The 13618-nt window shown below is 46.5% G+C and overlaps 1 protein-coding gene across 1 annotated transcript; it reads left to right on the forward strand.

Moving 5' to 3' along the window:
- The first annotated feature begins 831 nt into the window (after positions 1 to 831).
- PSMC6 (proteasome 26S subunit, ATPase 6) lies at positions 832 to 11696 on the forward strand. The gene is made up of 14 exons (XM_068192068.1): positions 832 to 995; positions 1737 to 1816; positions 2030 to 2069; positions 2410 to 2462; positions 4303 to 4370; positions 4769 to 4883; positions 5429 to 5516; positions 6503 to 6564; positions 6861 to 6984; positions 7111 to 7172; positions 8144 to 8264; positions 8354 to 8434; positions 10588 to 10659; positions 11199 to 11696. The coding sequence occupies exons 1-14, from the start codon at positions 869 to 871 to the stop codon at positions 11315 to 11317; spliced, it is 1212 nt and encodes a 403-aa protein (XP_068048169.1). The 5' UTR covers positions 832 to 868; the 3' UTR covers positions 11318 to 11696.
- The last annotated feature ends 1922 nt before the right edge of the window (positions 11697 to 13618 follow it).

Here is a 13618-nt window from a genome sequence, read left to right on the forward strand (position 1 = left end):
GTCCCTTGGACACTCTTGGATGTTCCAGGCCCAGGTCAGAAGCATCTGAGACCCTGGAATGCAGCCGCAGACCCCTGTGGCTTTGAACCTGACCCATGGAACAATTTACCAACCTCGCAGGAAGAACAAGAAATCACACAAGTTTAGATATTGTAGTAGAAGTAGTCACAAAGTGAGAGGAAGAGTTTTTGAGTGCTGTACAGGGGGGTTTTAGGCCTTGGACAGAGGGGTCTGAGTTTTGTACATGGGGGTCAGAAGTTCTAAGATGGAGGGATTTGGGCATGCCCTGTCCTCTTTCCTTCTCCTTCCCAACCTCCATGTTCTTGGTGATGTTGGCACTCACAGGTTGGTTTAGAGTAGAAAGTCACTGTTCAATACAGGTGATGGGCATTGGGTAAAACCATAAACATTTAACATGTAATGAATGATATAAACGAGGGCACCAGCCCCCTGGGCGTCGGAGTGTGCTCTTGCCTGACTGCAGAACGGACCACAGCAGCTCAGGGAGAAATCTTTTAGATAACACACCATAAACTACCTTGAGACCGGACGGCTGAAGACTGCTGAGTCTTTCCTTGGAGACACGGGTTGGAGGAGAGACTTTTCCACCTTTCCGGCTCACCCCAAGCAGGGGGTGAGTTCCGAGAACACGACAACAGTCCCTGCATCCCTGCAGGGATGAGGATGGATCTGTACCCACACTCCGCGGCCGCGCCTTGAGCCGCGCTCGGAGCGCTGACCCAGCCCGGGCCCATCGCGGCCCGGCTCTGCGCCACTCGCGGCCCCTCACGACAGCCGCCGCCTGTCGCGACAGCCGCGGTCCGCCGCGCCGGCAGGGGGCGCCGCGCCGCGCGCCGGCCCCGCCGCCATGGCCCTTCCCGGCATTCCCTATGAGCGGCGGCTGCTCGCCATGGCGGACCCCAGAGACAAGGCGCTGCAGGACTACCGCAAGAAGCTGCTGGAGCACAAGGAGATCGACGGCCGCCTCAAGGAGTGTGAGCGCGGGCACGGCGGGCCGGGAGGGCATGGGCGGTGGGCGTCTCTGAGCGCCCCGCGGAGCCCCCGAGAGGCGGCGCGGCGGCCGCGGCGCTGCCCGCGCTTCGTCATGGGCCCGGCCGGGCGCTGCCAGCGCCGCCGCTGGGCCCCGGTGCCCTCGGGAGAGCTCCGGAGGGTCGCAGAATCACGGGGTCATTTAGCTTTGGAAGGATCTCTGGGATCAGCGAGACCAGCTTGTGACTGTCAGCAGCTTGTCAGTGGACCAGAGCACTGAGCGCCACGTCCAGTCGTTCCTTGGGCACCTCCAGGGATGGAGACTCTCATTCTTTCTTGGCAGCCTTTCACCAGGGACTGACCACCCTTTCCGTGGAAAAAATTGCCCTAATATCTCGTTTAAACTTACCCTGGCACAACTTGTGGCCATTTCCCCTTGTCCTGGCCCTGTTCCCTGGAGCACAGCCCGATCCCCCCGGCTGTCCCCTCCTGTCAGGAGCTGTGCAGAGCCACAAGGTCCCCCCTGAGCCTCCTTTTCTCCAGGCTGAGCCCCTTCCCAGCTCCCTCAGCCTCTCCTGGGGCTCCAGCCCATTCCCAGCTCCATTCCCTTCTCCACATTAGCTCAAGGGTCCTTACTGGTCTCCCAGGCTCACTCTACCTGCAGCTCTGCTGCTGGAAAAGGGCCTGGTCCCGTGCTCTTGTGGGGTTGAAGGGTACCAAAATCCTGTGTTTCTTTCCTCTTCTAGTAAGGGAACAGCTGAAAGAACTCACCAAGCAGTATGAGAAGTCAGAAAATGATCTCAAGGCCTTGCAGAGCGTCGGGCAGGTACGTGAGGGAAGCGAGGTGCTGGCATCCTGTGCTGCCTCCTGCAGTAACCTTTACATCCATTTCTGACATCAAGGAAGAGGAAGTGGGAGCAGTCCAGGTAGAACAAAGAGGGGCTTTGGCAGCAGGAGCCGATGGGTTAGGGATGGGTGACAGGGTGTCTGAGCCCTGTTAATTTCCCCTGAGGCTGATGCTGTATTTACTCTTTCACAGATCGTTGGTGAGGTTCTTAAACAGCTGACAGAGGAGAAGTGTGAGTACACTCAGCTGTTATATTCTCTGAGATTCTGGAAATCATGGAACCATGGGATGGTTTGGGTTGGAAGAGACCTTAAAGAGCATCTCATTCCAACCTTCCACTATCCCAGGCTGCTCCCAGCCCTGTCCCACCGGGCATGGAACCCTTCCAGGGATGGGGCAGCCATGAAACAATAAGCTTTTGAAGTTTAAATCTTGTTTAAGTTATGGAGAAGTAAAGAATTAAAGTGTTGGTGATCATATTATTGGCAAAAAACATCCTGGTTAATTCAGAATCACAGCTCAGAGGGTGAATCGAGTAAATTTGGGTTTTTTCTTTAATTTTCTTTCTCCAGTCATTGTGAAGGCTACAAATGGACCAAGATACGTGGTTGGCTGTCGCCGTCAGGTAGTTGATCTGTCTGAATATTCATTTAAAATTTGCTTTCCTGTGGAATATTAGCATTGCTTTTCATCCACTGGGTCCTTAGTGGAGTGTTTTTTTTCTTCTTTAATGTGCACACCACTATTTTGCACTGGTACCTGCTCCCCTCTCCCTTTGTAGTGGTAGCAGGGTAACTTCTGGTGGAGACAAAATAATCCACAGCATTCCCAGGACCCTGCACGTGTTTTATGATTTTTCTTGAGTCAAAACTCTGTCCTTTTGCCTGATTTTGGACTCTCTGAAAATTAATTATTATGAGAATTGATTGTGTAATTTCCCAGTTGCTGTGCGGTGACTGTTGCTGTCATGCTGCTGAGTTTTAGATTTAATGTTATTTATTTCACTGTATATCATAATCATGGAATAGTTTGGGTTGAAAGAGACCTTAAAGTCCATCCCATTCCACCTTCTGCCATGGCAGGGACACCTTCCACTATCCCAGGAAGCTCCAAGCCCTGTCCAACCTGGCCTTGGACACTTCCAGGGATCCAGGGGCAGCCACAGCTGCTCTGGGCAAATTCTGCCAGGGCCTCACCACTCTCACAGCCAGGAATTCCTTCCCAAAATCCCATCTAAACCTACTCTCTGTCTGTTTCAAGCCATTATCTTTATCCCTATCTTTACTTATCTTTTTTTCCTCTTTCTGGAGAGAAACTGATGTTCATTGCAGAATTTTGGGACATAAGTAAAATTAATTCCACTGTGGGGCATGTGAGGTAATCTTGATGTTCTGTGTTGAAACAGAGCTGAATCCGAAGGGATAGGTTGTCCTTGGATGAACCAGCACTTTGGAGTTTATTCTTCACTAAAAACACTCTTTTATCTTAAAAGATCCTTGATTTGCTACCAGAGGCTCAAAAAAAAAAACCCTGATTGTTTTCAAAATGTCAAAATATCAAAGACAAACAATTTCTTCTGGACTAGAGTTTTTGATCAAAGCCCTCCTGGCTGAGCTGCTGCTGCTCAGGAGGGGGGAGAGCAAGGCTGCTTAAGTGGGAGCAAAATTACTTCCCTATCTCAAGTGCATTAGCTAAGAAGGTCAAGTAGTTTCTCTTTGTTTTCTTCTCACTGCAAAATAACTTCAGTCTGTTGGGCAGAGTTGAATCTTGAGAGAATTCCAAGCTGTTACAAAGTTCTTTGGATAAGGAAGCTGGAGAGAGGCCTTAGTAGTGACTGGAGTAAGGGAGAAGGGACAGCTTGATCCTAAACCCTTCCAGAGTGTCAAGGACCCACGTGGCAAGGGACCTTATAAATCCCCCAGCAGGGACAATGGGAAACTTCCAGCAGCCCTGGAAAAGGATTGACAAAATCCTCTTTTAATTCCAGCAAAATTTAGTAGGGTGTACTGGAATGTGTTTAAAAAGTCCCATGAAAATGGAATAAGCAGGCAAAAACTGCTGAGGCAGGAGAGGAGGCATCCAAGGTGAAAGAGTAATAAGTGAACAGCTGACTTCAAAGAGGGGAACTAATGACACAGGAAAAATTTGAACTTTTTGTGAGGATTGCTTAGTTATTCTGAAACAGCAGTTCCTGTGTGGAGCAGAGGGGAGAGGATTAGATCCCACTGATGCAGTCAGATTGACAGCAGTAGAATTAAAAATTAATGATGGACTAGAAAACAGTCTTTGTTTTAAAAGAGGTGGAGGTAAGGTAATGACTGCTTGGTGTGTCACTCTGTAGCCTTCTTTTTTCTTGTGCGTGATGGAGCAAGGAGTGCAAACTCCAGTGAACATTTAACATTTTGGCTAAGATCAGGGTTTGTGTCGGAGTGGGGTTCTAACAGAATTCCTTTTTTTGGGACTAGCTTGACAAGAGTAAGCTGAAGCCAGGGACGAGAGTTGCTCTGGACATGACCACTCTGACTATTATGAGGTAGGATTCTGCTCTTCTCACCATAAAAAGGGGGAAAAACATTACACAAAGACTTGAATAATCACTTCTGCAATATTTTCTGAGCATTTTCTGCAAAGCAATGCTTAAGTAAGGACAGTTATTTTGAGGGAAGACCTGTGTGTCTGTTTTATGTGATTTAAAAAGTAATTGGTTTTTCTTTAGAAAAATAATTACAATATTTTCAGCCACGTTTTAAGCTGTGTTTTAAAACTTCAAAAATTTTGCTAGGTTTGGGTTTTTTTCTGTTTTTTTCAGCACATGATGTGGGAAGAGAAGAAACAGTGTTCATATTGCTGTAAAATTTATGGGAATTACTTTATGAATTTATAAATGTGTCTACACCATAAAAATATCTCCTCTTAACTCTTGTTTTCCAGGTACTTGCCCAGGGAAGTGGATCCACTGGTTTATAACATGTCTCATGAAGACCCAGGAGATGTTTCCTACTCTGAGATCGGAGGCTTGTCGGAACAAATCCGAGAGTTACGGGAGGTACTCAGTGCCTCAAACCCCCATCAGATCCTGATCCATGCTCTCAGTGAAGCTTTTCAGGGCAAAACCACCTTTTTGATGTTTGTCCTCCACCACCATGGGGCTGTTCAAGGATCCTCTCAGATCAGTGCTTTTCATGTTTCATTTAAAGTGCTTGGACTGGGATTAAAATGAAGATGATCCTCTAGAGAAGAGGGTTTAAAGGATCCAGGACCCTTTAGGCTGTGGGAGTGCCTTGAAGTCAAGTGGGAGGGCCAGCAAAGGAGGCTGGAATTTTGCTCAAAAACTGTCAGGATTGCTCTGGGGAATAGAATTAGGACAGTAGGGATGTGATTTGAGCAAAGAGCATTGAGAGGAAGCAGCAATTGCAGAGCCAGGGCAGGGGAGTGGATTGATCCATAGGATCTCTCACATTTTCTTACTGAACTGTTTCTCACACAAAAATGCTGCCAATAAATAACGCAGATAGGTGAAAAACAGGCTGGCATGTGCATCACTAACTGTTTAAAACTCAGAGGCTCAGTTTGCTCTCTGTCCCTTCACAGGTCATTGAACTGCCACTTACAAACCCAGAATTATTCCAGCGTGTGGGAATTATCCCTCCAAAAGGCTGCCTGCTGTACGGCCCCCCTGGTGAGTCTCAGCAAAGGGCAACAAGTGTTTGGTTCTTGCTTTAAGAGTGGGGCCAGAGCCTTCTTTGTTTCTCTTTCTTTCCCTTTTTATGTTTAGTTTTTCTTTTTTTTTCTTTTTTTCATTTTTCTGTTTTCTTTCTTCTCTTTTTCCTTTCTCTCTTTTCCTTTCCTCTCTCTTTTCCTCTCTCTTTTCCTTTCCTCTCTCTTTTCCTCTCTCTTTTCCTCTCTCTTTTCCTCTCTCTTTTCCTCTTCTCTTTTCCTCTTCTCTTTTCCTCTTCTCTTTTCCTCTTCTCTTTTCCTCTTCTCTTTTCCTCTCTCTTTTCCTCTCTCTTTTCCTCTCTCTTTTCCTCTCTCTTTTCCTCTCTCTTTTCCTCTCTCTTTTCCTCTCTCTTTTCCTCTCTCTTTTCCTCTCTCTTTTCCTCTCTCTTTTCCTCTCTCTTTTCCTCTCTCTTTTCCTCTCTCTTTTCCTCTCTCTTTTCCTCTCTCTTTTCCTCTCTCTTTTCCTCTCTCTTTTCCTCTCTCTTTTCCTCTCTCTTTTCCTCTCTCTTTTCCTCTCTCTTTTCCTCTCTCTTTTCCTCTCTCTTTTCCTCTCTCTTTTCCTCTCTCTTTTCCTCTCTCTTTTCCTCTCTCTTTTCCTCTCTCTTTTCCTCTCTCTTTTCCTCTCTCTTTTCCTCTCTCTTTTCCTCTCTCTTTTCCTCTCTCTTTTCCTCTCTCTTTTCCTCTCTCTTTTCCTCTCTCTTTTCCTCTCTCTTTTCCTCTCTCTTTTCCTCTCTCTTTTCCTCTCTCTTTTCCTCTCTCTTTTCCTCTCTCTTTTCCTCTCTCTTTTCCTCTCTCTGTCTCTTCTTTGGCTTTTCCCTTCCCTTTTTTCTTTTACTTTCTTCTTTTTCTCCCTCTTCCTTTCCCTTTCCTTTTTTCCCCTCCTTCCTAACTCACCGGCAGGCAGTGTTGAGTGAGTAATTAAACAGCTTCAATCTCTTGTCTATGCAGGCACAGGAAAAACCCTTTTGGCCAGAGCAGTTGCCAGCCAGCTGGATTGCAACTTCCTCAAGGTGTGTAATGGCACTGTCTCCACACACATGGGGCCTGGGCTCTCCTTTTAAGGCTGGAGTCAGCTGTAAAGCCAATTCCCCCCGTTTAAAAGGCAAAAATCAAGCAGCAGAACTGATGGGTTTGGTGTGCTGCAGGTGGGCATCACTTTTCCGAGGGGAGAATAATAGGATAAAATGGGGAGGGTTTATTTAAGGACTGTGTTACTCTGAGCTGCCCAGAGTCCTGCTTTCACAGTGACTCCTCCCAGCTTTCCTGGAGGAAAGTCTCCTCATCCAGGCCCTCTGTCCTTCCCAAGGTGGTGTCCAGTTCCATAGTGGACAAATACATTGGTGAGAGCGCTCGGCTGATCCGAGAGATGTTCAATTATGCCCGAGATCATCAGCCCTGCATCATTTTCATGGATGAGATCGATGCTATTGGTAAGGCTCGTGGCCTGGGGGGTGGCTGGGCTCTCCTTTTAAGGCTGGAGTCAGCTGTAAAGGCAATTCCCCCCGTTTAAAAGGCAAAAATCAAGTAGCAGAACTGATGGGTTTGGTGTGCTGCAGGTGGGCGCCGCTTTTCCGAAGGCACATCAGCTGATAGAGAAATTCAGAGGACTCTGATGGAGGTGAGTGTCCAATTCTGACTGTGGCCTGAGCAGCCACGGTAAATAATAGTACAGGTGTGAATTGTTACCTGGGATCTGGCTTTGCAGTACCTTTTCTGGGTTAATAATCTTAAACTAGAAGTGAACTAATTGCTGCTTTTACAAAAGGCACATTCTGCACATCCTGATAACTCAGCCATGAGTTCAGTGTGGAGACTAATTGAATCTTTTAAATTGCTGAAATGGTTTGGGATATTTTCTTTTGCTTACTGCTGCTCCCTGCATCTTTGAAGGTTTGCAGAACTCCTCTTTCTGTCTCTTTTAGTCCCAAAGACACCCAGTCTGTAACATTTTTGGACTGTTGCAGTTGGATTTTCAAAGCTAGGAGGAGCACTTGTATTTCTTTGTTTCTGTATTCATTGCTTTGATAAACTGGGTTGGGTGAAGAGAATATTAAAACCACTGGTGACAATTAGGAATTCTGAAGCTAAGGGGAACCTTCCTTGGCCTGTGTTTGCAAACACTTTGTCTGGTTCAAAAGAATGTGTCTGCTTTCCATAGAGAATTAAATCACTGTGATCAAAGAGCAAGTGCTTTGAGTGTTCACAATGAAATGCCTTCCTGTGCGTGGATTAGTATTCCAGAGGCTGATCTTCAAGTCTAATTGGAATGTCCTGGCCTTGGTGCACTACAGTCCAAATGTGTCAGGCAGCCACTGGCTCCTTCAGTCCTTGCAGTATTTTCTTTGCCTCATTGTTTCAGTCAAGTGTTTCACGTCTGAGCTCAGCTTTGCTCAATGTCCTTTTCTGTGGGCAAAGCATTTTCAGGGTCTCTTCAGCTCTTCATTGCTTGGGATGGAATATTCAGGGAGCTCAAGGCCTTGTAGGATTCTTTTTTACTTCAGAGCTTTTAATCTTGAAGAATACTTAGGTAGGAAAACAAATCTGTGAAGATTTGGGGTTGTTTAAAACCAGAGTTCTGTTCCCTGTTAGTTGTTGAATCAGATGGATGGATTTGACACTCTGCACAGAGTTAAAATGATCATGGCTACCAACAGACCTGACACCCTGGACCCTGCCCTGCTGCGGCCCGGAAGGCTGGATAGAAAAATCCGTGAGTTTCTGCTTCCCAGTGGCTGGAAGGAAGATGTAATCCATGGGAATTGTGGGTTTCTGCTTGATTGAAGCTGTAATTCTTCCTAGATATCGATCTACCAAATGAACAAGCCAGATTAGATATTTTGAAGATTCATGCAGGTCCTATCACTAAACATGGTGAGATAGGTAAGTAGAAGTTCCCTGGATGTCATTCCTGCTGCTGTTTGTAGGGATGGGAAGAGGGTGAGTTGTTACAGTGATTCTGATTGTATTCCCACCTTTACGCTGCCCACACAACTTCCCTTCTTGGAATTCTACTTGGTTTATTTTTAAATGCATCCTGATTGAACTGTTGTTAAGTCTTTGAAAAGGAAAACTGAATATAAACCCTCGGAGCCCAGCTGGAAACTGGAAATCAGCAAGGTTCTCATCAGGCAGTTTCCTGTTTCTAATGGAATGGCTTAGTGCAAGTAAAGAGTGTTTTCATTCACCCCTCAATGAAAGAAATACTGCTAATGAAGAAGACTGAAAGCAGCAATCTTTAAAAGTCAGGGAAAAACCTTGGAGATGGCATAAGCAAAATTGTTGTCTGGTAGTAGTGTGGATCATTCTCTCAGGAGTGTAAGGGCACAATAATAGGATAAAGTGGGGAGGGTTTATTTAAGGACTGTGTTACTCTGAGCTGCCCAGAGTCCTGCTTTCACATCGATTCCTCCCAGCTTTCCTGGAGGAAGCTGGGGCTGGGATTTGCCTTTAAAGCAGCGCTGGCTGCCTGGGAGTGCAGCAGTGCCCCAGGGCCCTGTGCCACCCCCACCCCCTCTGTGCTGACAGCAGCGATTCCTGCAGCCCCTGGAGCTGATCCCAGTCACCATCTGGCTGCATCAACAGCTGCAGCTCAGCTCAGGGACAGCAGGAGGGAGCTGGGGGAGGGCCAGGGCTGGGCACTGCTTTTCTTAGCAGCAGTGTTGGCTTAAACCTGCACGTGGCTGCAGGCTAAGGAGAGAAGGAGCTCAAAGCAAATCATGAGCCTGAGGTAAAGTTCTTGGAGAGAAACTTCTTACAAGGCATGGAGTGACAGCACAAGGGGGAATGGCCTCCCACTGCCAGAGGGCAGGGAGAGATGGGATGGTGGGAAGAAACTCTTCCCTGTGAGGACAGTGAGGCCCTGGCTCAGTTTTCTCAGAGAAGCTGTGGCTGCCTCTGGATCCCTGGAAGTGTTCCAGGCCAGCTTGAATGGGCTTGGACATGGCAGGGGTTGGAATGAGATGGTCTTGAAGGTGTCTTCCAACACAAACCATCGTGGGATTCTGGAATTCTGCTTCATCCTGTTCTCGTGTCTTTGGCACTGCAGTGGAGCAGGGTGGGATCATTCCTTCTGCTGTTCAGCAAGGTGAGGTGTCAGGTCCTTGCTAAATTCCTGCATGTGATGTGGAAAGACTGTGATGCTCAGCTTTGATACCCCAAAAGGAAGGCCTGAACTTAGCAGCAGGGTGAGGTGGAAATTGGATTAAAATCCAAAGATAAGGATTTGCTCAGGTTCAAGCATGAGATTCTCCTGCTTCAATCCTGGTGTCTGCTGAAAACCCTAAACTCAAACCTTGCACTGTTCAACCTTGTTCATTCCCCTCACTTAGGTTTTTTAACTTTCCAATTATGAAAATATTTTTTTTATATGACATTGTACTACATGGAATTAAAATACAGCTGAAGAACTAGTCATCTTTAGGAGCTTTTGGATTCTTGAGATAAAAACATTCAATTCAAATGTTTTGAATTTTACACCGAAGGGAAACTGAAAAGTTTTCCAGGGAGTTGATAATTTTAATAAGCAGCCTTGCAAAAATCAGAACTTACTAGAGGCTCAGCAGTGATTTAGAAATTAATTTCCACTGAATTATAACCACGGCCACTCTTTTAGTAAATATATGTGCATAAAGCATCAGGCTTAATATATTAAGACACTAAGTGCCTTTAGTAGATGGAGTGTTGGAAGTGGAAAGGGACTGAGTTATGACCACTTGGAGATAAGTTTTCTGGGTTTTTACAGCATTTAAATGATAAGAACATTGCCTTGATGGAGCTTTTGCACTTCATGTTGATTCTTGTAACCACAAATTGGTAACTTTGGGATTTAATTATATAACACGAGCTTTTGGCTGCCACACATTTCTGTTTTAATGGAAGGGCAGATACAGCTGCTGATTCCAGTTAATTTATCAGCCCAGTGGGCAGCTCTGTTTGCACTGAAATCCAAGTTTGGTAGCTGGATCTGTATTTTATTGGCATCCCTAAGGGGAAGGGTGATTTATTCCTAACGGGCGCTGGTGTTTTGTGAACAGATTATGAAGCAATCGTGAAGCTTTCAGATGGCTTCAACGGAGCAGACTTGAGAAACGTCTGTACTGAAGCAGGTAATTCCTTAACTCTTCATTTGGATGTGCTAAATCTTGGATAATGCTGAATCTTGGAGCTGTTCCTCTGTGGATTAAACCCAGGAGCTCAAAAACATTCTGCTGGAACATTTCACTTGAGCTGATCTGAGCCAGCCACTTGTTGGCTGATCGTGATGTGTCCCACTGTCTCATTAGAACCGGATACATTCCAGAAACAGGGATTGTACACATTTTTCTCCTTTTTGGAGAGAATTCAGGGCTCTTGGTACCCCTGTACCTGCAGAGTTGATGCTATTTTATGCTTTTTTCACGTGCAAATTTGTGCACTTGGAGTTTGCCTGCATGGGCAGGCTGAGTAACACAGTAAATGCACACTCAGAGTTTAAGCAAGTTTTCTTTTTAGTACTCCCTTAGTTCAGAAGGGTGAATTCCCTTCTCTTCCCAACATCCAAGACATGGGAAGGTCGTACAGATAGTGTAACCTGGATCAGTTTTCATTTGAATCTGAGTGAAACTTCATGTTGTGTCTCTTCACACTGTTAAATCTTCCCTCCCAGGGATGTTTGCGATCCGTGCTGATCATGACTTCGTAGTTCAGGAAGATTTCATGAAAGCTGTCAGGAAAGTGGCTGATTCCAAGAAGCTGGAGTCCAAGCTTGACTACAAACCTGTGTAAATCAACCATAGAATTTGTGATTGATTGTACACATCCTACTGTGTTAATGCATAAAAAAGGAGAGAAATAATGTACCTCTTGATTATCATTGTAAGGTGTTTGTGTAGCATGTAGCTAGTAATTTTGGGAATGCTAGTTGCAAGTTGGCTACAGGAGTGTGTTTTCTGTACAATTCTGAAATGCAGTGTTCATTACAGCCCAGGCTCAGTAAAAATGTGTGCAGATGTGCTGTTCTCTTAGCAATTATGGTGGGAATTTATAAACGTGCCTGAAGGGATTCACAAACAGAAGAAAGTCAATTCATTTCTTGACTTTTTGTACATCAGTAAATCTCCTTTCCCCAAACAGTTTATGAATAAAACCTGTTTAAATCTGTTTATCCTGGTGGATTTTGTGTGTAGCTCTCACAGAGGTGAATTTTGTGTCTTCTGAGTTTGAGGAGCAACTTTTCCCTGGTGTAAGGATTGGAGTTCTCCTATACCAAACAGAGAGAAGGGACTGGTGGGGTCTGGACAATCCTTTCCGTGAAGGAATTTTCCCTAATATCCAACCTAAACCTCTCCTGGTGCAATTTGGGGTCAATTCCTCTTGTCCTGTCCCTGTTCCCTGGAGCAGAGCCCGACCCCCCTGGCTGTCCCCTCCTGTCAGGAGCTGTGCAGAGCCACAAGGTCCCCCCTGAGCTTCCTTTTCTCCAGGCTGAGCCCCTTCCCAGCCCCCTCAGCCTCTCCTGGGGCTCCAGCCCCTTCCCAGCCCCCTCAGCCTCTCCTGGGGCTCCAGCCCCTTCCCAGCTCCCTCAGCCTCTCCTGGGGCTCCAGCCCCTTCCCAGCTCCGTTCCCTTCCCTGGACACGCTCCAGCCCCTCGGTGTCCTTTCCATGAGAGGCCCAGAGCTGTCCCCAGGGCTGGAGATGCCAGTGCCAGCACAGGGGACAGGCACTGCCCTGCTCCTGTGGCCACACCGTGCCCGGTACAAGCCAGGTGCCTTTGGCCTCTTTGCCCATCTGGGCACACTCATTTGCTGCTGAATTCTGGAAATAGGATTTACCTGAGCTGGTGTTTATTTATTGCAAGAAGTAAACAAGGTGGTGGTGGTTTTAAGGGCATCTGAATTACTTTTATTTTTATTTTCCAAGCAGTTCCACCCTGAGGTGTGCACACAAACCCACTGCACTGTGCAGCTCACCTGAATGTTGCACTGGAGCAGCAATGCACTAAATTGCACTTCTGGCTACTTCTAATTATCCTAATTGGATTACTTTGGGCCTGCTCAACTGACAGGCAAGTACATTAGATTAGCTCTTGACTTCCCAGGAAACACACAGCATCTCCCTGGCAATTTTAACAGCTGCAGTTTTATTTCCTTTCCCATCACAGATCAAACAGACGGTGTAAGATGTAGAACAGTTAAAACGGGACAGGCAACAATATTTCCCTGTTTATATGGCTATGACCTTTCTCCCTGTTGTGGCTGTGTCAGGGGTGTAAAGATGCAAATCTCAGGTTTAGTTTTTAACACCCTTTTGAGTGCAGCTCGTACAGCCCATGTGCCTGGAACAATGAGAACATGAAATCAAAGTCCATTTCTGAGCAGAACAGTGATGGAGACAGCAAGCTGAGCCTGGCTCAGGGAATGGTTGCTGAAACGTGATTGTTGAAGGTTTCTCAAAGTTTTATTTAGTAAAAGCAGCAGAAAGGTGCACTAGAAATAAAAACTGAGACTCTAAAATTATGGGGGCTAGTATTTCCAAAAGGACACTTCCAATTTTATTTAAGCAACCAACCCACTGACTTTGCCTACTTTGACTAAGCTTCCCTCAGGAATTCCAGTGACACCAGTGCAGAATTTTCGTTCACCAAAAAACCAAAGGAATGAAAAGCTGCAGCTTAAAGTGAAATCTCATAGAACCATAAAGTGGTTTGGGTTGGAAGGGAGCTTAAGAACCATCTCATTCCATCCCTTGCCATGGCAGGGACACCTTCCACTACCCCAGGGTGCTCCAAGCCCCAATGTCCAACCTGGCCTTGGACACTGCCAGGGATCCAGGGGCAGCCACAGCTGCTCTGGGCACCCTGTGCCAGGGCCTCACCACCCTCACAGGGCAGAATTCCTTCCCAATCTGCCATCCAGCCCTGCCCTTTGTCAGTGGGAGCCATTCCCTGGGTCCTGTCCCTCCATCCCTTGTCCCCAGTCCCTCTCCAGCTCTCCTGGAGTTCTCAGAGTATGGGACCTCAAAAAGCAGAAAACCAGATTCTTGCCCCAAGACTGAGGTGTCTGAGGACATCATTTACACAAAGAGGAGCCG

The sequence above is a fragment of the Anomalospiza imberbis genome, chromosome 6 (assembly GCF_031753505.1).
Source record: "Anomalospiza imberbis isolate Cuckoo-Finch-1a 21T00152 chromosome 6, ASM3175350v1, whole genome shotgun sequence".
NCBI classification, from domain to species: Eukaryota; Metazoa; Chordata; class Aves; order Passeriformes; family Viduidae; genus Anomalospiza; species Anomalospiza imberbis.

Excerpts from the sequence above, each read along its gene's own strand:
- PSMC6 (XM_068192068.1), top strand. The coding sequence starts at position 869 with ATGGCCCTTCCCGGCATTCCCTATGAGCGGCGGCTGCTCGCCATGGCG. Across the intron at positions 2,070-2,409 it reads ACAGCTGACAGAGGAGAAGT|TCATTGTGAAGGCTACAAAT; the intron begins GTGAGTACACTC and ends TTCTTTCTCCAG. Across the intron at positions 7,173-8,143 it reads TTCAGAGGACTCTGATGGAG|TTGTTGAATCAGATGGATGG; the intron begins GTGAGTGTCCAA and ends GTTCCCTGTTAG.